General features: G+C 38.8%; 1 protein-coding gene across 1 annotated transcript; it reads right to left on the bottom strand.

Moving 5' to 3' along the window:
- Positions 1 to 12,824: 12,824 nt before the first annotated feature.
- On the bottom strand, positions 12,825 to 13,675 carry LOC121992392 (CASP-like protein 2D1). Its single transcript, XM_042546756.1, has 2 exons — positions 13,411 to 13,675; positions 12,825 to 13,339 (listed from the first exon to the last, which is right to left on the bottom strand). Exons 1-2 carry the CDS (start codon positions 13,596 to 13,598, stop codon positions 12,964 to 12,966), a joined length of 564 nt encoding a protein of 187 aa, XP_042402690.1. The 5' UTR covers positions 13,599 to 13,675; the 3' UTR covers positions 12,825 to 12,963.
- Between the last annotated feature and the right edge of the window lie 8,793 nt (positions 13,676 to 22,468).

Raw genomic sequence — 22,468 nt, 5'->3', positions numbered from 1 at the left:
TTAAGGAAATTGGGCAATCTAGGGTTTGTGCTTTAGGATTAGGTAAGGGTTAAGGATACTTAGATAGATAATCTAGGTATATTTTAATTATGCAAAATCTTGCCATGTTTGGTTGCCCATTATATGCCATGACATCATGTTTTATTTGTGCATTCATGACTTATTATGAAAAACTCAAAAATATCATGTCATGACATACATACATCATGTAGTTATAGGAAATTTTCTTCTGAAAATTATTTCTTTTTGATGTATGTCATAACATTATCATGCATTATGTTATTTCCTTAAAATTAAGGACAAATGACAGTTATCATCAAGTGGCATACCAAATGACATCCTAGGTGGATGGTCAATATCCACAAGATGCCTAGATAAATATGCATGAACCCTAGGTTAGAGTAAAACCAAAATTAACATCTCACAAAGACCTATAAGATGACTTGTATGTGTTTTATGCACAATAGATACAAGTGAGATGTTAGGAAGACGAACAAAACTCAACATGCTGAGTTAGTGCATTTCCTTGAGTTTTAAGTTCATCAAAACACATAGTTATGTGTTTTCCCATCATTGGGAAAGCTAATGTACAAGTCATGTGCATTAAGCCCAAGGAACATGGTGGTATATTGGTTTTGAAAATGTTTTTAAAATGATTTTGGAAAACCTTGGTGAAGGCTATCTTTTGATAGTAATCACCATTGAATAGTTAGACACAAACTTGAAGGAAACACTAAAGTTTTTGCAAGTTCTCAAGTTTGTGTCAATCTTTGAAAATATGATGTATTTTCATAGAAAACTATTTTTCCATTATAAATTATACCCTAAATAATGTCTACACAAATTTTTACGATTTTTGGAATTTTGTAGAATTTTCTAGGGGTTTCTGAAATTGGCTGAAATTGAATTTCAGCAATTTCAGGCCTCCAATCGATCAGTGGATCGATTGGAGTGCCTCAATCGATCAGCCGATCGATTGAGAAAGCATTGCTCGCTGGATCGATCGGTGGATCGATCTAAGAAGATTGAATCGATCAGTGGATCGATTCAGCAGGGTTCAATCGATTGGAACCCAACTCCAATCGATTGAAGATGCTGATTTTGGCTGGGAAAGCTTATTTTCAGCATTTTGAACCTATTTTAGTCTAGGTAACCATTCCAAACCCCTGAAAATACATTTGTATACATAAAAAGGGTGTTTTCGTGTGGAAAACAAGGATGGATTGGTTAAGGAAGGCTAAGTTGAAGTTTAGGTTGAGGTTTGTTTCAAATTTTGAATATTTGAACCTCAAAACTTCTAAAATTGGGTTTCCTAAAGTTTTGGGGATTCCAAGTCATTGTTGGTGCAATGACAGAAGTTACCACCATGTCTTTATGGGGAGGGACTCTTTAAAGACATAAAATTTATTTTTCATGAACCTTGGAAGGTGGTTAACCTTCCGTTAAGAACATGCTCAATGTTGAGCGTTTGAACTTTAATGGGGAGTGGATATCCTCATTGTTCAAGTGGTTTCAAGTGGATAATGCTCAAGGATGGGCATTTGCCTACATTGGGGGAGAATGTAGGGTTAAGGTTAATGAAGGGTATGGGACCTTCATTATCGTGCTGATCACAACGAGTGAAGTTGTGAACGACGATGAGCAACTCTTCAGGGGGAGAGTTTTCAACAAGTGAATCTGTTGATGTGTGCCCAAAAATGGGGCATGGTTTGATGTGTGCCAATAGGGGGAGAATGAAAGGGAGTAAGTTAGGCTTTTATCACCTTGAGGGAGTTTGCCCTCTTAGGGGGAGAATGAAGGGCTTAACTTATGCATTCATTACCTAGTGGCATGAAGAAGGTTTAGGCTATGGGATTAGCCTAACTTACATGTGGTATTGTAAGTGATAGTGTTGGTATTGTCAAACATCAAAAAGGGGGAGATTGTTGGTGCAACATTCCTCAGGTCAAGGTTGACCTGGTTGACCAAGCTTGAGTCTTGGTTTGGATTTCGATGTTTGACAATTCAAGGTTGATTGAAGAAGAGTCAAGTAGGTCAAGGATGACCGGATACTTGACTGGGAAGTCCTAACTGGGATGTTAGACAGGAGGAAAATCCTGGTGAGTGAAGCCAGGTGAAAGACCTAGTGAGTGAAGCTAGGCAGGAGAAAAATCCTGGTGAGTGAAGCCAGGTGAAAGACCTAGTGAGTGAAGCTAGGTAATTGGGAAAGTCCTGGTGAGTGAAGCCAGGCAAGAGAAATCCAGATGGGTCAAGGTTGACCAGACATCTGGTGAGAGTCCAAGTAGGTCAAAGGGATTGACCGGATACTTGGCACGAGGAAGAAAAGTCCAAGTAGGTCTTAGGGAGTGACCGGATACTTGGTAAGAAGAGAAAAGTCCAAGTGGGTCAAAGGGATTGACCAAACACTTGGTGAGAGAGTCCTAGCTGGTCAAGGGTGACCGGATGCTAGGTCTTATGTACCAACAAGTCATGATTGACTAGATGTTGGTTTAGGGGGCTTTGGGCTTGGTTTTGGGCAAAAACCAAGATCTGGATTGATCAGCCGATTGATCCAGCAGGTTTGGATTGATCCGTGGATTGATCCAGCAGGTTTGGATTGATCCGTGGATCGAGCCTGCAGATCCGGATCGATCCACCGATCGATCCGGGGAGCCCCCGCGAACAGAGCCCCTCTGGATCGATCGGTGGATCGATCGGGACCCTCCTCTTCGCTCGATCAATTGGGACGCCGCTGCTTCGCGCGATAAGCGCTGGATCGATCCGTGGATCGATCCAGAAGTTTTTCCAGAGCACAGAGGCGCTCTGGATCGATCCAAAGCCTCCCCGATCGATTGGGAGCATTCCAATCGATCGGGATTTGACCGTTAGCGTCGATTTAAGCCGCAGGCGTTCATTTCCTTCGGTAGAACTTCACCGATTCATTCCAGATTCATCACAGCTCCTCCCCAGCACTCTCTAAGCTCCTCACCGCCAGTTCTTGAAGGTTCTTGGAGGTTCATCCAAGTCAAGAGGCGAGTTGCAACGAGAAGAAGAAGAAGCTAGGGTTTTTACTGCATCTCTTGTAAGCTTTTGCTTATTCTTTACTACCCTTTCTTCTACTTGTATTGAGAGTCTTGTAGGGCTTCTCCGCCTTCGGTAGTTACCGAAAAGGAGTGTTTATTAGTGGAGGTGTGTGTGTGTGCGTGGATCCTTGGACTAGTCACCTCTTGTGAGGTGGATACCAAGTAAAATCCTATTGTTAGCATTGTTGTAGTTTGTTTCTTTGTATTCCGCTGCGCATCACTTTGAAGAAACAAGCAACGAAGCACGACGAGCACACGTGAAGCTATTCACCCCCCTCTAGCTACTTTTCGGTCCTAACAGTTATTACCCATTAATCCTATCATTTACATCATGAGAGGTTCAAGGTTCAATCCTTGACCACTCCCTATTTTTATTTCTTTTTATTTCTTTTTGGTTCAACATTCTACTAATATTTTTCTAAGGCAAATTCATCATTCTCATATTTATCTTAAAAGCTTAGTGGGTGTTACACACTCAGATGAGCCCACGAGCCGTTAGAGACCAGAAATCAGGGAAAAAGTCCCCGGGTCAGACCCTCCAACACTCAAGTCAGGTACTTTTTCCCCAGAAACAAGGAAAGGATGAAAAGTAGAAGATGAGTGCGAAAAGACGAGTGCGCATACCTGCGTAAGGGGCAAGACATCCCTTTTTATACTGCAACGGATGCTTTTGGAGTCTAACGGGTGTCAGGGAATGTCGGATGTCAGACTTTGTCTGGAGGTGAATGACACGTGGTGTCCTCCTATAGGTTTAGGAAGGCATCAGAGGGTAGTGAGCCCCAGACCGTTGGCTTATTATCTGACAGGCGGTGATTATTCCTTGACAGGTTGTTACGATTCTCTGACTTGCTTGTCATGTAGTGCCTGCTTTCCCCGATCTGCTAACCTTGAACTGGGTCCTTGTATCCATATGATGAATCATTGGATTAAGTCTAATCCGAATTGGACTTATTGAGTTGGACTCAATTGGATCTAATTGTTGGATTAAGTCCAATTCAAATTAGACTCAAGGAGTCAATTTAAATTAATAAAATAGTGATTCATTGAATTTGAATTGCATGAGGATTAATTGAGTAAGACTCAATTGAATTAGACTTGAGTTAGAATCAAGTGAATTAGACTTGAGTTATACTCAAGTGAGGAGACTTGAGTTAGACTCAAGTGAGATTTAATGAAGATAATTATTGAATTTTGAAATTCAATTATTCATTTCATTCAATTTTCGAAATTGAATTTGAAATGAAGAGTTACACTCATTTGAAATGAGGAGTTACAAGTTTGGTCCTTAATGGAGTGTAAATGCTCATTAAGGCTATTAATGTTAATTAAGTATTTTCATTGGATGAAAATACTTAAGCTTTTTGCTCTTCATTTTTGGGTGGTATTCTCTTCATTCTCCATCAATAGTTCTAAGGCGCCTTCCAATGCTTAAAGGCATCTTCCATCCCTGGAAGGCGCCTCGAGTAATGTTCACCCAAGGCTTTTTGTACTCTTTTTGCCCTGCAAAGCGTGTTAGTCCAATAAACCAAATAATAACCTGCAAGACAAGTATTAACACAATAATATTGAGTAGTAATTAGATCATGTCTCCTCGAGACCAGGATCTAGTCAAAGTCTCAGTTTAATGATCCAAAATGGACCTAAAATGGATCGATGACTACTGTCCCTCAATCAGGATGCGTTCTCACCGAGTCACTCTCCTCCAATGATTTACCTTTACTTACCAACTTACAGTCGGTTGACTAGCCTCTTGACCCACTAGGTCTTCATGGCAATTGTCAGGTTTGTAGACTCAACTAGACTTCTGTCGGCTGTTAGATCCCGCGGATCCAATCAGACTTTCTGCCAGATATTAGGTTAGCCCATTGACCTATCTGGACTTCTCACCAGCTATCCGGTCCCACGGACCAAGCTGGGTTTCAGCCTGGTGTCAAGTCCTCCAGACCCATTAACTCTTGCACACTTAGTAAAGCACTTAGATCACAACAACACCAGCTTAACTCACTTGTTATTCATCAAAACCTGAGTTAGACCGTTAGTGCAAACTACACCAACACTTATAACCCAGTCGGAGGCTCGGAAGTCTAAAATATAAGGCATGAGAGCATGCTCACTTATAATCTGGTTGATAGCTCAGGAGTCTGAAATATAAAGGCACGAGAGTATGCTCACTTTTAAACTCGTTGGTAGCTCGGGATTCTGAAATTCACTGGGACCTTTTGAGATAAAATTGCCTGCATTTTCATTGAGTAAAAAATATTTAAAGTATTACATCAATGCATTACAAGTGTACTCTTAAGTCCTATATGGTTGTAGGTGGTTGGCACTCCAAGGCCACTCTAAATTTTTTCCATTCGCATCCTGGAGATACTAGGAACCCGAGGTGAGCTTTTACACCACCTTATATAGTCCTCTCCACTATGGCTCCAACTTGTTAATATCCTCGATCGGCTTAACCCACTTCTAGACCGGATCGCCAACCTAAAAAAAATCTAGGGATAACTCTTTTGTTATAATTTTGGCTCATCCTTTGGTGGTATGCCATTAGCCGAGTTGCCACTTTGTCTCTGACTTCTTTTATCAAATCGAGCACCATCTGACATTGTCCTCGTCATACAACTGTCTTCGATCAAATTCCATGCCAATCTCAATCGGGAGCACTGCTTCATCACCATAAACTGATGAAAAGGGGTTATATCTATCACTTCTAGGGGGGTTGTACGATATGGCCATAGTATGATGGGTATTTCATCGACCCAACTTCCTCCAACATAATCTAATTTGGTTTTAAGTTCTCTAATGATTTTTCTATTTGTCACTTTTGTCTAGTTGTTACTCTATGGGTAAGTCACAGATGTGAAGACCTATGTAATACCATAGGTCGAACACCACTCTCGGATTTTTCTACCTTGGAATTATCTTCCATTATCTGACAACAGTTTGTGTGAAATTCTAAACCTACAAATAATATGCTACCATAAGAATTTAATAATCATCTACTCGGTTATCTTGGCCAATGGCTCTACCTCCATCCATTTCAAAAAATAATCTACTGCCACTAGTAAGAATCTTTTCTGGATGGGTGCTACTAGAAAAAGCCCTATTATATCCATGCCCCACTGATCGAATCGGCAGGAGATAATGGAGGTTCTTAGCAACTCCGTGAAGTGATGTGGGATATTCTGATATTTTTAACAAAATAAGCAGGTTTTTACTAATCGAGCTGCATTAGCCTACATAGTGGGCCAAAAATATCCGGCCAGTAATATTTTCAAGCAAGAGACCGGTTGCTTGCATGACTTCCACAGAAACCTTGATGCACTTCCTGTAAAATGTATTATGTCATCTGGTCTGATGCATTTGAGTAAAGGACATGAGAAAGCTCGTTTATAAAGATGGTCTCCAATCATAGTGAACTGACTGGCTCTTTTCTTGATCATGTGTACTTGTTCTCCCTCTGCTAGTAAGACACCCTACTACAGAAATAAAATGATTGGTGTTCTCCAATCACTCTGTAATTTAAGGTCGGCCTGTCGTTCAATGTAAGTTACTAATAGTGCTTCTTGTTCTATAGGCTTTATTTAGGGTCCATGGAACTATAGAGGAAGCTAATTTGGCTAAATCATCCGCTGTTTGATTTTCTACCCGAGGAACCTTTTGTATGATTACTTCATGGAACCCGGATCTATGCTTCTCGAATACTTCTGCATAGAGCTTGAGCTTGTCATTATTAATTTTAAAATTTCCTAATAATTTCTGAGCAGCTAACTGAGAATTTGAATAAATTAAAACCCAAGAAGCTCCCACATGTTTGGCGGCTTACACACTGGCTATCAATGCTTCATATTCTGCTTCATTATTGGTAGCTCGATAATTCAACCGAACGGACAGTTGCATTCTATCCTTCTTGAGTGATATCATAAAAATACCTATTCCGCTATCCTACCGAGTGGTTGATCCATTCATGTATATCTTCTAAGTTTCCTCAGGCTCAGGGTTAGGGGTGTAAATAAACCAAGCCGCTCATGAGCTATTCGAAGCTCGGTTCGATAAAAGCTCATTTGAGCTTGTTTAATGAGACTCATTAAGATAAACAAACCAAGCTTAAGCTTCATAATATTCGGCTCGTTAGCTAGTGAACATGTTCGTTAGTAAGATCATGAATAAACTTTTAAATGAAAAACATAATAGTTTTGATATTGAATTTATAGATTTTACACTATACTTATGAAAAATATAGACAAATATATTAAATTTATTTATTAGAATAAAATTATAAATTTTAATAGAATATTATAATGTTCTCTAAATATATAATTTAGTTTTTAATAAATATTTAAATTTATAATTTATATTTATTAAACTCGTTTAGGTTCAATAAAAACTCGAAAAGCTCGTGAGCCATGAATATATTTATTAAATAAAGCTCGAACTCAGCTCGATTATAAATGAGCCAAACTCAAACTTTCAAGAGCTCGGCTCAACTAAGCTCGATTACACCCTACTCAGGGTTTTTCATTTCTGTTATAAAATCATCTAAGGCTTGAGCCTTGATAGTCACTCGGGGTTGATATTGTATGTCATACTCACTGAGCTCCATGGTTCACTTGATCAACCTCTCGAAAACTTCAGGATTGACATGCACTCGACCCAAGGTGCTATTGGTTAGCACGATGATCAGATGGGAAAAAAATAAGGATGCAACCTTCAAGCGGCTAAAACAAGTTCATACACTAATTTCTCGAGTGTGGTGTAACGACACTCGGCTCTTTTTAATAAATAGTTAAAGAAATACACAGGTTGCTGCTCTCTCCCCTCTTGCCTTACCAATACTGTCCCAATAGTGTACTCATTAGCAGACAAGTAAATCCATAAAGATTCACCTACTATTGGCTTAGGTAATATAGGCAGGGCGGACAAATAACTCTTTAGCTCATCGAACGGCTTGTCATAGTTAGCGTCCCATTGAAATTTAGTTGCCTGGCGGAGAATCTTGAAGAAAGTTAAGCTTTGGTCGAACGATCTTGAAATGAAACGTGATAATGCAATGATTCGCCCGGTTAGCCTCTGTGCCTCCCTTAAATTGTGTGGAGGAGCCATATCTTGTAGAGCTTGCACTTTACTGGGATTAGCCTCAATTCCCTGTTCTGTGACTAAGTAACCCAAAAAGAGTCCACTCCTAGCTCCAAATAGGCATTTCTGGGGTTGAGTTTAAGCCCGTACTATCTTAAAGTTTTGTAGGTTTATTCTATATCCATGCATAGATCCGTAGCTCAGAGGGACTTAATGAGGATATTATCTATATAAACCTCTATATTCCACCTAATTTGCTTCTGGAAGACTTTGTTTATGAGATGTTGGTAAGTAGCTCCTACATTCTTTAGTTCGAATGACATTATATTATGACAGTAAGTGCCTTCAGCGGTTATGAAGCTAACCTTTTCCTGATCGTTCTTGGTGAGCGAGACTTGATGATACCCTTGATACATGTCTAGCATATAGATAAACTCACAACCGAAGGTGGAGTCCACCACTTGATTGATGTGAAGTAATGGATAATAATCTTTGGGATAGACTTCCATAAGGTCTCTGAAGTCGATGCAAACCTTCCACTTATTTCCGGGCTTAGACACTACGATAACATTAACCAGCCAGCCTAGGAATTGAACCTCATGAATATAGCTAACCTTCAATAATTTTTCTACTTCCTCCTGAATGATCTTATTCTGATCGGCCCCAAGATCTCGCTTTCTTACTTGATCGGACATGTGTTTGGGTAAACATGGAGCACATGTTTCATGACCATTTGTGATATACCCATCAATTATTTGGGTGTCCAAGTAAAAATATTGTTGTTACGTGTCAAGCACTTAACCAGCTCAACTTTAAGTTCAGGAGTCAAGTCGACAACTATTTAGGTGGTGGCCTCTGGACAACCAGGTTGAATATATATGCACCTCTTCTTTTTCTTCATAAACTAAGGTAGGGGTGCTTCCCAAATAGTGTTAACCTCTATCCATTGCATCTTCCAAGTAGAGTTGACTTCAGTTTTGATTATGCATGTTACCAGTTGATTTCCTTTAACTTCCCTAACCTGATCATCTATAGAAAATTTTATTTTCTGACAAAAAGTTGAGACAATTGATTAGAACTCATTTAGAGTCGGCCGGCTCAGAATAATATTATATGTTGAGGGCGCGTCTACGACTATGAAAGTTGATCGACACGTCCTCATTAGAGGCTCCTCCCCTAACGATATAGCCAGCTTGATTTGGCCGAGCGACTGAACTTCATTACTCTTGAAACTATAAAGAGGTGTCATCATGGGTTGGAGATCGCTCGACTCTATCTGTAATTATTTGAATGCTTGTCGGAAAATGATGTTGATTGAACTGCCCGTGTCAACAAAAGTCAGGTAGATATTGTAATTGACTATGACAACCTTAATTATCAGTACATCATCATGACGCACCTCAACCCCTTCTAAATCTTTAGGCTCGAAGCTAATTTTAGGCTCGGTCACTTGCTCTATACTACAGTCGACCGCGTGGATCTCTAATCAATCAGTGTGCAATTTTCTTGCTTAGTTGGAGTCTCTATCGGTTGGACGCTAGGCTATCATGCTGATATCCCCCCGGACAACGTTATTGTGATTTTCATCTTATCATGTTGGGGGCTCTCATTGGACCCGGGCGGGAGCCTATGCCCGGGCTACTGACGGTTGGGGTGTCCTTTGGAATCGCTTGGCCTCTCGCTGGTCTCTTCTGGGTGAGTCGTTCGACCGTTGATAAGGGCAACTATTGGGCGACGAGGTGCGTTAACAGAATCTTTGATTGCTATTCTGGCGATTTGCCAGATTATAACATTCCCGGGTGTCGTGCTTGGATGACCGGTGGTATGTGTGATATCTCTCTCGCTCAGCCTTCACATGTTGTATGACCTGGCGTTGTGGTTCTTGATGATGAAACTGAGGACCTGCCCGAGGTCCTTTTTTGTGGAGGAGCTGGTAATGTTCGACGCTCAGGAGTTGGAACCAGAGCAGGTGTCATGACCTCCATCCTCTTGGCGGACTGCGCCTCTTCGACATTAATAAACTCGGCCGCCCAATCGAGTAGATGGTCGAAGTTCCTTGGAGGTCTTCTAATTAAGGAGTGAAATAAGTCATTATCAACAAGGCCTTGGGAAAAGGTACTTACCAGAATTTCAGTGGTGGCTGTAGGGACATCCATGGTTACTTGATTAAATTTTTTTATGCATGCTCTGAGTGTCTCCTTGGGCCCCTGTTTGAGTGAGAAAAGGCTCAGGGGAGTCTTGTGGTAATGTCGACTACTGGCGAAATGATAAAGAAAAACCTTGCGGAAATTCTTAAAACTACAAATGGACTCGATCGACAATCGTTTGAACTATCTTTGCACCGAGCCAATGATTGTAGTGAGGAACACTAGGTACTTTATACCATTTGCATATTGATAAAGGAGGGCATTATTTTCAAATTTGAGGAGGTGATCCTTAGGTCAGTGGATCCTCCATATTCCCCTATTGTTAGGGGCTGATAATGTTTTGACAACTTATTTTCTAGCACCCTCTGAGAGAACTGGATGCTAATTTCCTCATGAGAGCTGCAAGTTACAGGGGCTTTTCCCTTGCGTCCCTCTCGGACAGGTGCTTCTCTCGAAGATTCTTGTAGCCCTTTTTGGCCTATGTACTTGGGCGGCGTATTGAAGAACGCTTGATGGCACACGATCGGTGAGTGAGGCGCATGAGGCAGATGGGCTGGTAGAATATAAGGATGATCCGAGCCAATCATTGGGGGAATGGGCTAACATTTTACCGGACCTTCCTCCCGAGCTCCTCTTTCCCTCTGATGTGCTGTTGTCGACACGACGGGATTAGGTGGTAGATTAGGCTAAAGAATTTCCACAAACAACGTCAAATATGATCCTGTCTGAAAACTGAAGAGATGGTGTGCTGGCAATGGTGGCTTGATTGTTGATTGAGAGAATACTTTTTACTTCATGGAGAGGCTTCCTTTCTATCCTGTACACATTAAGACAAGCAAACAAAACGTCAACGCCCAAAAACCAAGGGGAGTCCCTGGCGAAGGCCTTCAATGCTCAAGTCAAAATAAATTTTGGACAGGTGAATAAAGAACAGTATAGAACGTGCACACGAGAGTAAGCTTGAGATGTTCAAATAACATACCTTGCTAATGGAGAGAACCCCCTTTAAATACCACCTTTCATAACCTCAGTAATCATGAGGTGGCGAAGAATGTCAGAGGTTGTTGGGTAATGAAAAGTGTACAACCTATGCAAAAATTATCCCAAGAATCTTCCTTTACCCACATGTGTATCTCTTTTGTCGTTTATAGCTTATGTCATTGATGAGGTAGTTAAAAGAATATGCTGTCATATGTGGTCGGCTAATGAGAAATATGATAATCCCCAAGGAAGATTCCAAAAGAATATTCTTTGACATATAATTGTTATTCTGATAGGTTGTTAGGATTCTCTACTCATGTTGTCTGTTGAGTATATTTTGGCCGACTTATAAAGCCAACCGTCTTTATGCATGTTCTCGCATTAAGTTGCTTGGTTATGTGTTGAATGATGTTAGCAATTCGTTCAGAGAATAATATAATGTCTTGGGCACGCTAGCAACCCATTTGAGAAGCAATATGATATCCTGTCAGTGCTGGAAATTCACCTGGGAAGTAATATGAAGCTAAATATCTTAGGCCCGATCGACCTTTTATCTGAACGGGTGTGTAAGTGCCTCAGGATCGGGTTTTGGGGCCACCTAAACCCATCCGGTTATATTATTGAACGGATACACAGACATATTATTGTGTGGAAATCCATAGGGATGACCAGTAATAAGGTCGACCAGGCGTCTATAAAGATACTCGTACAGAGTAAGGAGTTTGATCTTTCCGTTGACCGGACCTATGGTTGATCGATTGTGAGGTGGATCGGGCATCCCTTAAACTTGGTCGGCCATTAAATGACCGGACATGCTAACTTCCCAATTCAAGAGTAAAACATTAAACTTCCTATGTCCGACCAACTTAAGGGTCGGTCGGCCATATTTCGAACAACTTGTAACCGGGTTGAGTAAGCACTGCGAGCCTTAGCGCTCAGCGAATAACAAAGTCGGTTGGGGAATGCTTTCTTCCCTTGACTTTTACCATCACATCACCGTGACTTTGACCTCCACGTCATCTCCTAGGTCTGCTCGTTACATCCCGTATCTGTGTCCTTCACGAAAATGCAAAAAACTAAAAAAATCCAAGTCTTTTCTAGGTTTTCTATTACAATAATTCGACAATCAAATTGCTAGAATAATATATCGACGAAAAATCCTAACTTTAAACTATGAAATTCAAAGAAACAGAGTTGTGTAAAACTGTATTCTAAAAGCCAAATAAGAATTCAAATAGGAAATACAACAATAAGAGACCTTTCTACGAAATCATGACATAACAAAGAAAAACATAAACTATAAATCACGAAGAATCTAAATATAGCGGAATTGACATTGTTTTTTGTGTAATGCTCGTCGAACTGGTGATCCTATTGGAGAAGAAGGTTGATCTTCCAAGAGGCTTAGGTTTTAACGACATCGAATCCTCTTGGTCTAATGGGTAACGAAGAGTCATCAAGAGATTATTCTTGAACCCTTATCAGTTCATAAATAATAATGGATTGGATTAACATCTTCTACACGGTAAATCCACATCTAATAACCTAAAATCGACTTAAATTTAATCACTTAAACGAGTTCAATTCATATTTATATGTAAAACTTATTTAAAGTCTCTCTAAAGGAAATAACTAACATTGTTAACCTTGATGATTAACCACATATCATCTTATTAACTAGATTACAGTGAAAGCATTTCTTATTGATCCACTTCGGCCGCTTCTTTAGTTGTAGAAACAGAAGGGGCTTCGAACTTGCTGAAAACTCTGTAAGCAGAAACGAGAGCCAGCGCAATGAAGCTGAGCAAGGCAGCCAAATGCAGCGCCAAGGAACCCTTGATCCTGTCGCAGAACCTCCCAAAGTAGCTGCACGCTTCGCTCCACGACGCTTTCCTATCTCCCTCGCGAGCCAGATAGAGTACCTCGGCCGCAGCAGACCCTGATGTCACCATCAGATAAGCCACAAGTTGGTCCACGATTAGCAAGATCCAGTCTCTGTCGAAGCATTTGAAGAAACAGAAGAGAGTCGAAGCAGCAGAATAAGCCAGGGAGATGGCGTTGATGCACACCAAGTACCTGCGCATGTGGAGGTCAGGAGCAGAGGAAATATAATTGAAGGGAATCGGTAAGGATGCAATTAGATTAACCTCAGTCCTGATAGGTTGTTAGATGCCACATTCCCATACGAATCACTGGTTTGCTTGTTGACGACCGTCAGCCACAGGGAGGCAGCACATAAAGGCGTGGCAACAAGCCTGAGGGAGAGCTCCAGGAATCTGAGGCTATTGTGGTGGTTTGAAGAAGTACTGATGGTGGATTCACGTTCCTCGCTCATTGTCTGTGACTGTAAGGTTTCCTGAGAGAAAGGAAAGGAAAGGAATGGAAAGGAGCTCTTTTTAGTGAGGTAGGTGGGTGGGTGGGTGGGTGAGAACCGAGAAGCCTTGTCGCATTTAAAGCCATGTGACCTCTACTCTGAGTGAATTATGGAGTTTTTTTTTTGGATCATACTGTGGACGGTAAGCAACGAAAGCAACAAACGCGTAGTTTGTCTGTGTAACATTGTCCAAGTTCTTGCAATTAATGGAATGACATCGGATAGAACTTGAATTTTCTTCTTAGCAGTATGTATTTTAATTTTAGGAACGGATTAAAAATTCAAATTTAAAAAATATAAGAGATGATTAAGTTTCATCAAAAAAAATATAGCATAATATATAAACATAAATAAAAATAATAACGAACATATATGATTAAAAAATTATTCTCTTTAGTTTTATAGCATCATCCGGAAGATTTTGAAAAAAAAAGTGACAAATAAAAATAATAACGAACATAAATGATTAAAAAGTTATTCTCTTTATTTTTTTAACATCGTCGGGAAGATTATGAGAAAGAAGAAGTGAAAGTAAACAGGAAAATTCTGTCAAGAAACTTAAGAGTGACGGTGTCAAAAAAAATTTTATCAATAGGAAATACGAAACTAGGTGAAGATAAGATCCCCTAAATCCTTAGAGACCTCCTTTTATATAGGCAACCAATCCGTTATTTGCCCATAGATGATGACGAATCGGGCTAAAGGGTTCTACACATTCTACCCACATTCGATAACCCGAAATCCAATAAGCTTAAATTATATCACTTTAATGGATTTGGTTTGGACTCATATACATAACTTATAATTACGTTCACTAATTTGAGATAATAACTAACAATTTCCCACTTAAGCTACTTGTAAGCTGTTTATGAAATATAAGTAAAATTTTAGTTGATATCAAACTTTATGGGTACAGAATACCCCTTAAACAATCTCATCCATTAACTTCATTGATATAAGACTAAAGATGTCATAACTACTATATATGCTCGTAACAAGTGACAATAGTAATCACCATACCAATATTATTAATGATATAGATCAAGATGTGGATGTATAGATAGAAATTATATGAAATGTGATCAATATATATTAATTTTAAATTGGTCCTAAGGTGACCTTAAAAGAGATATGATCATGCTAAACTGCAATAACAAATTATGATCCAAACTTTATGATTGCAAAAGGAATTTGTAACATATTTATAAACACTAAATGCTAAATAGCGAAAGTAAATTATGATATCATAGTCAGAGTGTTAAACAAACATATAGATGCTCATGATATTTTAAACTTTAATTACGTACTATAATCAAAATAAAATATTTATTTTTATTAACATAGAGCAATACAATAAGATAAATACATAATCCAACTAGATAAATTCTTCCACAAGAAGAATTCTCATATCTACAACATGTATATGAAACACCTTAAGCACCAAGCCCTTGGTGAGTACATCTACCAACATAGAATCTGTTCTGATGTACTCTATCATAATATGACGACTCTGAACTCTTTCTTTAATCGTCGAAAACTTGATGTCGATGTGCTTAGACTTAGACAAACTGTAGTTATTTTTAGCATATAGTTCTGTAGCTTTATTATCATAGTTGATTCTTAGTGGCTTGTCAATATCATTAACGATCTCCAATGTTGTGATGAAGTTCCGTAGTCAAATTCCATAATTGGATGCTCCATAGAATGCTACCAACTCTGCTTCCATAGTAGAAGTGGTTACTAGCATCTATTTGATGCTCTTCCAAGATATAGTCCTTCCAACAAGTAAGAATATATAACTCGAAGTGGACCTCTTGCTATCCAAGCATCTAGCAAAATTAGAGTCTGAATAAGTAATCATCTATAGATGATCTGATCTCTGATATATGAGTATATGTCCTTTAGTTATTTGTAAATACCACATCAATCTCTTTACATCTTTCCAGTGCGATGGTCCTAGATTATTAGCATATCCGCCTAATATCCCCATTATAAACACTATATCTGGTTGAGTATAAACTTGTTCATACATGAGACTTCCCACTGCTGATATATATGAGAATTGTTCCATCTCTTTTATTTCAATTTCAAGTCGTGGGCATTGCTGCAAGCTAAACTCATCATCTTTTGACTCAGGTGTATTACCAAATGTATAGTTATATATATACTACCTTATAAGTACCTTTTCAATATAGGCATGTTATGAAAGTCCAAGAATGTCTCCTGAACGATTATGATAGATCTGTATACCTAAAACAAAGGATACTTCACCAAGATCTTTTATTTCAAAATTACCAGATAGAAATGACTTAGTTTGATATAGCAAACCCTTATTATTACTTATAAGCAATACATCGTCCATGTACAAAATAAGTATAATAAACTTGCTCCCACTGAACTTGATATATATGCACTGATTAACGGCGTTCTCCTTAAATCCAAATGAGATAATCACTTGATTAAATTTCTGGTACCACTAACGGGACACCTTTTTCAAACAATAAATGAACTTCTTTAATCTATATACTAGGTGCTTTGAGTTTGAGGACTCAAAGTTTTTCGATTGCACTATATATATAGACTTCTCTATATCTCCATTGAGGAATACAGTATTTACATTCATTTAGTGTAGCTCTAAATTATAATGAGCTCCAAGTGTCATGTTACCCTAAGAGTGTCTTTCGTCAATATATGTGAGAAAGTCTTATTGTAATCAATGTTTTCCTTCTGAGTGAATCCCTTGGGAACAAGATAAGTCTTATACTTTTTGACATTTCCTCTTGAATCCTGCTTGGTTTTAAATATTCATTTACAACCAACGGGTTTTACACCTTCAAGGAATTTGATAAGTTCTCAAACATCATTGTCTGTCATAGACTTCAACTCTTCTTTTATGGTGTTAATCCACCTTTTAGAGTTAGAACATTGTTTGACCTCTTGGAAAGATGAATGATCACTTTCCAATCCTATGTCAAAATCATGCTCTTAGAGATAAACATAATGACAAGAATTTGTGAATTTTCTATCCCTAGTGGATCGCCTCAAAGACACTTGTGCTTGAAGTGGTTGAGGTATTTGTTCATCAATTAATATGAGACAATATCTGACTTTTAGTGATAGACTCCTCTAATTTCATTGTAGATGTTATGGAAATATCTTGGTTTACTACATTCATTGGATGTGTGATACCTATAATGTGCGGTATGATAACCACACCACTACTGATCTCACTAGTAGTGACCATAGGAGGATCACTAACGGATTCCTCAAAATATACTTCCCTGATCTTATCACTTCCACTGTCCTCAATGAATTTGACGTTTCCCATTTTGAAAAAGGATCTATTAGAGAAATCATAAAATTTTTTATACCCTTTGTACTTCTCAGAGTAACCTACTGTTGGTCCCGTGCGACCAATTAGAGGGAGTGAATTACTCTGAAAAAAAAGTATACCCTTCTCAAAACTTATAGCTTTGATTAAGACAAACACTTTACTAAAATAAACTAAAATGCATAAAAGAAGTATGAGATAAAATTATTTATTTGGTTTGCAACCGGGGAGGTTCCTAATCCAAGGTAAATGAAACTTAACTAATCAACTCCTTTTTCGACACAAGTCAGAGTCGGAGAAGCCTCGTTGAATGCACGGACAAATGAAGAACAGAGTTAAAGTATTCGAATACAAAAAGTGTTGTACAAATAAAGAAGATCAGGGTTCTATTTATAGCCCATTGGTCAAATCTGATCGTTTGCTAATGTGGCACGATCAGTACACCTAGACCCTATCCAAGCGCCTGCTAATGTGGCACAATCAGTACACCTAGATCTTATCCAAGCGCCCCTAGTGTGGCAAATTCTATTTCCACACAATGGCTATCGAATGGTAAGAAGATAGACTTTTTCATCTCCGGGTGCCTGGACCATGTCTGGGCTCCCTGACTGGTGCTGACGTGATCCAAAAGTTGATCTGCAACAACGGTCTCCTTTCGGGCACCTAAGTGGTCCAGGTGCCCGGACCGGTCAACTTTGTGCTGACCATCCGACGCCTTCTCCTGTCGCTTGCTTCGTCTCTGGTCATTTGGGTGATGCTCCGACTTTCTCCTCAAACAGGCTTCCGCTTCGGCTTCTCGTCCCTTGGAAGCACCACGTGCGTCCTTCTCGCTTCATCAACGTTATCTTCCATAACTTCTCGTCCCTTTGATATACCGAGTCCGTCGACTCGATTCTAGTGTCATCCTTCTCATCTGCCACGTCTTCCGTTCGACTTCTTACGTTCTTATGTCTCTGCACACTCAGAAGTAAGGTATCAAATAACGCAGAACCTAACTTGACTTAGTTGAACACATTAAAATTAACACGGGGTACTTACAATCTTTTTTTTTTTTTTGATATAATCAATCCAAGTTAAGTTAGAGTTAAAAAGAACAATAAAATAATAATAAGATAATTGTAATTAATATACCTGCAATGCAATTAATAACGATTAATTGTTGAAAATTTAAATTTTTAGAATTAAAAGACTATACTTGATAAAATTAATTTTAAAATTAACTTTAATCGTTAAAAAAATTTAAAAAATTTTATCACTGTAAAAGACTTTTATCTAGATTCGTGGAAAATTTTTCAAAAAAGATAAGTTTTATCAACATGATAAAAAAATATTTTTGGCACAATAATTTTAAAATTATTTTTAATCATTGAAAAATTTTGAAAATTTTTGTAATGCTTAAATATATTTATCCAAAATAGAGATAAAATTTTCACGAATAAACAACATTAATATAAACAGTAATTAATTATTATATACAAAGTCATATATTTTCTTAAAAAATATTTAAAAATATATTTTAAGCTAGAAAAATCTTGCAAAATGTTTTGAGTATGTAAATAGATAGTATTTTTATAGAAAAATAAATTTTTAAAAATTGAATGTTTGATAATTTTTAATATTAAAAATTTGAATTTTAATAAAAAATTTGTAGAAAATTAAATAACAGTAAAAAAATTTTGGCAGAATTTTATTTTATAGAGAACATGATCTTTAATCATAGAAAAATAAAATTTAAAAAAAAAATTTTGAAAAATAATTTTAATTTCAAAAATATGATTTTTGATAAAAAAAAATTCATAAAAAATAATAATGGCAATAAAAAAATTTCAAAAATTTTCCTATAAATAAGTAATAAAATGCTTTTTCACATAAAAATTAAGATTTAATTAATTCCAAAATAGAACACATACAAAATAATTTATTAAAATTTTTGACAAATTTAAACATGTAAAAAAATATTAAAGCAAATTAAAATTAAAACATGCTTAAAGATTTTAATCTAAGCATGATTTTGGAACATAATATAGGTTCATTTCTACTAGATTAATCAGATACTTTTTAGGAATAAATTTTTGTGACAATTTTCTAATTTAACTTTTATAAGATCTAAAAACTAATTTAGTTCTTGATAATTTCTAACTTGTTAAACATATGAGCGTGCATTATCCTTATTTAATTTTTCTAATTGTTCTTTTAATTTTTTATTTTTAATTTTTAAATTATCAAAATCTTCCAGTCTGCATGCATTTGCTAATGTTAATTTTAACTTTACATTTTTTTTAATTTAACCATATTTCTAGTAAGAATTTTAATAAACTGACATGATTGTTCAAAAGATAAAGCACGTACCTCACTTACCTCGTGCTTTGATGCTCCTTTTTCATCGATGCTTTCTTCTAATGACGCTCCCCCTTCGTTGATTCTTTCTTCTGATGATGTTCCCCCTTCGTCGATGCTCATTTTTTATGTACTTTCTTCATCCCTCTGATGGTTCACCACTAGTATCAGTCTGGTATAGGCCTCGATCTCGGACTCAGAGGACGATGATTTGCAACCTTGGAGGTTGCTAATCCAATACAAATAAAGCTCAAGTAATCAACTCCTTATTCGACAAAAGTTAGAGGTGGAGAAGCCTCATACAGACCATTGAACACATAGACAAATGAAGAATAGAGTGAAAGAATTTGAATACAGAAAGTGTTGTACAAATGAAGAAGACCGGAACTCTATTTATAGCCACTGGTCGAATCTAACCGTTTGTTGACGTGGTACGATCTGAGAGCCCAAACCCTATCTGAGTGCTCCTAGCGTGGCAAATTCTATCTCCACGCAACGGTTATGCAATAACAAGAAGATATAATTTTTCATCTCCGGGCGCTTGGACCATGTCTGGGTGCCCTGACCGGTGCTGACGTGGACCCAAAAGTTGATCCATAGCAACGAGGTACCCTTCGGACACACTGGTAGTCCAAGCTCCCGAACCATCTTGTCTGGGCTCTTAGACCAATCAGCTTCGTGCTGACTGTCCGATGTCTTTTCCTATCGCTGGCTTCATCAACGGTCACTTGGGTGATGCTCCAGCCTTCCAGAGTTGAGTTCACCCGAACTCAACTCCGACCTTCTCCTCGAACAGGCTTCCGCTCCAACTTCTCGTCCCTTGAAAGCACTGTGCATGCCCTTCTCGCTCCACCGACATACTTTTCCATAACTTCTTGTCCCTCGAGTGCACTAAGTCTGTCGACTCGATTCCTGTTCCATCATTCTCTTCTGTCGCGTCTTCTGCTTGACTTCTTACATTCCTAAGTCTCTGCACACTCAGATGCAAGACATCAAATAATGCAGAGCCTAACTTGACTTGGTTGATCACATCAAAATTAACACGGGGTGCTTACACCTACAAAATTGTAGCTAACTGTTCTTGAATCCAGTTTCCTTTCATTAGGCCTATAAGGCCTAGCTTTAGCTAGACAACCCCAAATATATAAATGTTTAATGCTAGGTTTTCTACTGTAACGACCCGACCCCTCGGCCCCTTGGACGCCCCAAGGCGGCCCCTCGGCCGTGGCGTTATTCACAAAGTCTTTCCACCCCTGGCCAGTGGATTTTTGCCTTCCCCAGGATTCGAACTCTAGACCTTCAAGATAAGTACTAGAGTTTATGAATCCTAATAGCCAAGTGAGCGCTTGGCTACCAGGATTCATAAACTCTAGTACTTATCTTGGAGATCTAGAGTTCGAATCCTGGGGAAGGCAAAAATCCACTGGCCGACATAAGGGGTCGCCAGTTGGGCCGCCATTATAGCCACCTAAGGGACCATCAGGGGTCGCCAGTTGGGCCGCTAGTGTGGCCGCCCAAGGGGCCGAGGGCCGTGACGTTATAATAAAAAGGTGCCTTTTTTATTGGCTACCAGGATTCATAAACTCTAGTACTTATCCTAGAGGTCTAGAGTTCGAATCCTGGGGAAGGCAAAAATCCACTGGCCAGGGGTGGGAGACCTAGTGAGTAATGACATGGCCGAGGGTCGTCGGTTGACGACATAAGGGGTCTCCAAATGGGTCGCTAATTGGGCCGCAAAGGAACCGCCAAGGGGCCGCCAAATGGGTCGCCCAAGGGGCCGAGGGGCCGGGTCGTTACAATAAAAGGCGCCTTTTTATTGTAACGACCCGGCCCCTCGGCCCCTTGGACGCCCCAAGGCGGCCCCTCGGCCGTGGCGTTACTCACAAAGTCTTGCCACCCCTGACCAGTGGATTCATAAACTCTAGTACTTATCCTGGAGGTCTAGAGTTCGAATCCTTGGGAAGGTAAAAATCCACTAGCCAGGGGTGGGAAGTCCTAGTAAGTAACGACACGGCCGAGGGTCGTCGGTCGACGACATAAGGGGTCGCCAGTTGGGCCGCCCAAGGGACCGCCAAATGGGCCGCTAGTTGGGCCGCCCAGGGGGTCGAGGGGTCGGGTCGTTACATCTACCCGTCCATATCTCGAATGAAATTTTAGTTACTTATTTACTAGGTACTCTATTGAGTAGGTAAACTACAATATTGAGTGTCTCACCCCATAAAGATTTCGGTAAAGAAGTGACGACCATCACACTTATCACCATATCTTTTAGGGTTCAATCGTGATGCTCAACTACACCATTCTAATTGGGTGTATCGGACATGATATACTGAGGTATAATCCCACACTTAGTAAGGTAATTTGCAAAAGGTCATGGATATTGTTCACCTGATTCATTATATCGATCGTAATATTCACCTCCACAATTAGATTGAACGACTTTAATTTTCTTACCTAGTTGAAGTTCAACTTCAGCTTTGAAAATTTTGAACATGTCCAAAGATTGTGACTTTTTATGAATAAGGTACAGAATCAAATCTAGAATAATCATCTATGAAGCTAATAAAATATGTATGTCCATGTTAGGTTGCAAGATTGTAAGCAAAGTCTCACATTGAAAATACATGAAAAAGATCATAATTTATAAGAGAAAGAAATCTTCAATTGTTTGAGACCTTTTGGGTAGAACCCAAAAATAAAATAATAAAGGCTTAGGCCCAAAGTGGATAATATCATGCCATTGTGAAAATATTTAAATTTCTTTTGGTTCTAACAATTGGTATCAGACTCCAAACTGTCAGAAGGTCAATCGCTAACTGTACATAAGAGCTATGACCTAATTGAGCCATGTGAGTATAATAATGACCTTGAATAAAGGAAGTGGGGGCTCCCATGTCTGAATCAAGAGGACCAGACACCAAGCAGGAAGTCATAGTTGTAGCTAGGTAAGGAAGTCGTAGTAGGTCGGATGGACCGAGGGGTAGGAAAACCTGGTGGGTCGAGGATCGAACATGAGGAGCCTGGGTCCTTCGTTTGATGGGAGATTGTTGGGTTGCAAGGTTGCAAACACAATAATATATTGAAAATACATGGGAAAATTGTAGATTTATAAGGGAAAGATATCTCCATTGGTATGAGACCTTTTGGGTAGAGCTCAAAAATA

This window comes from Zingiber officinale, chromosome 1B (assembly GCF_018446385.1).
Source record: "Zingiber officinale cultivar Zhangliang chromosome 1B, Zo_v1.1, whole genome shotgun sequence".
NCBI classification, from domain to species: Eukaryota; Viridiplantae; Streptophyta; class Magnoliopsida; order Zingiberales; family Zingiberaceae; genus Zingiber; species Zingiber officinale.
The sequence above is the reverse complement of the archived record's forward strand: the minus strand, read 5'-3'. Positions and strand labels throughout refer to the sequence as shown.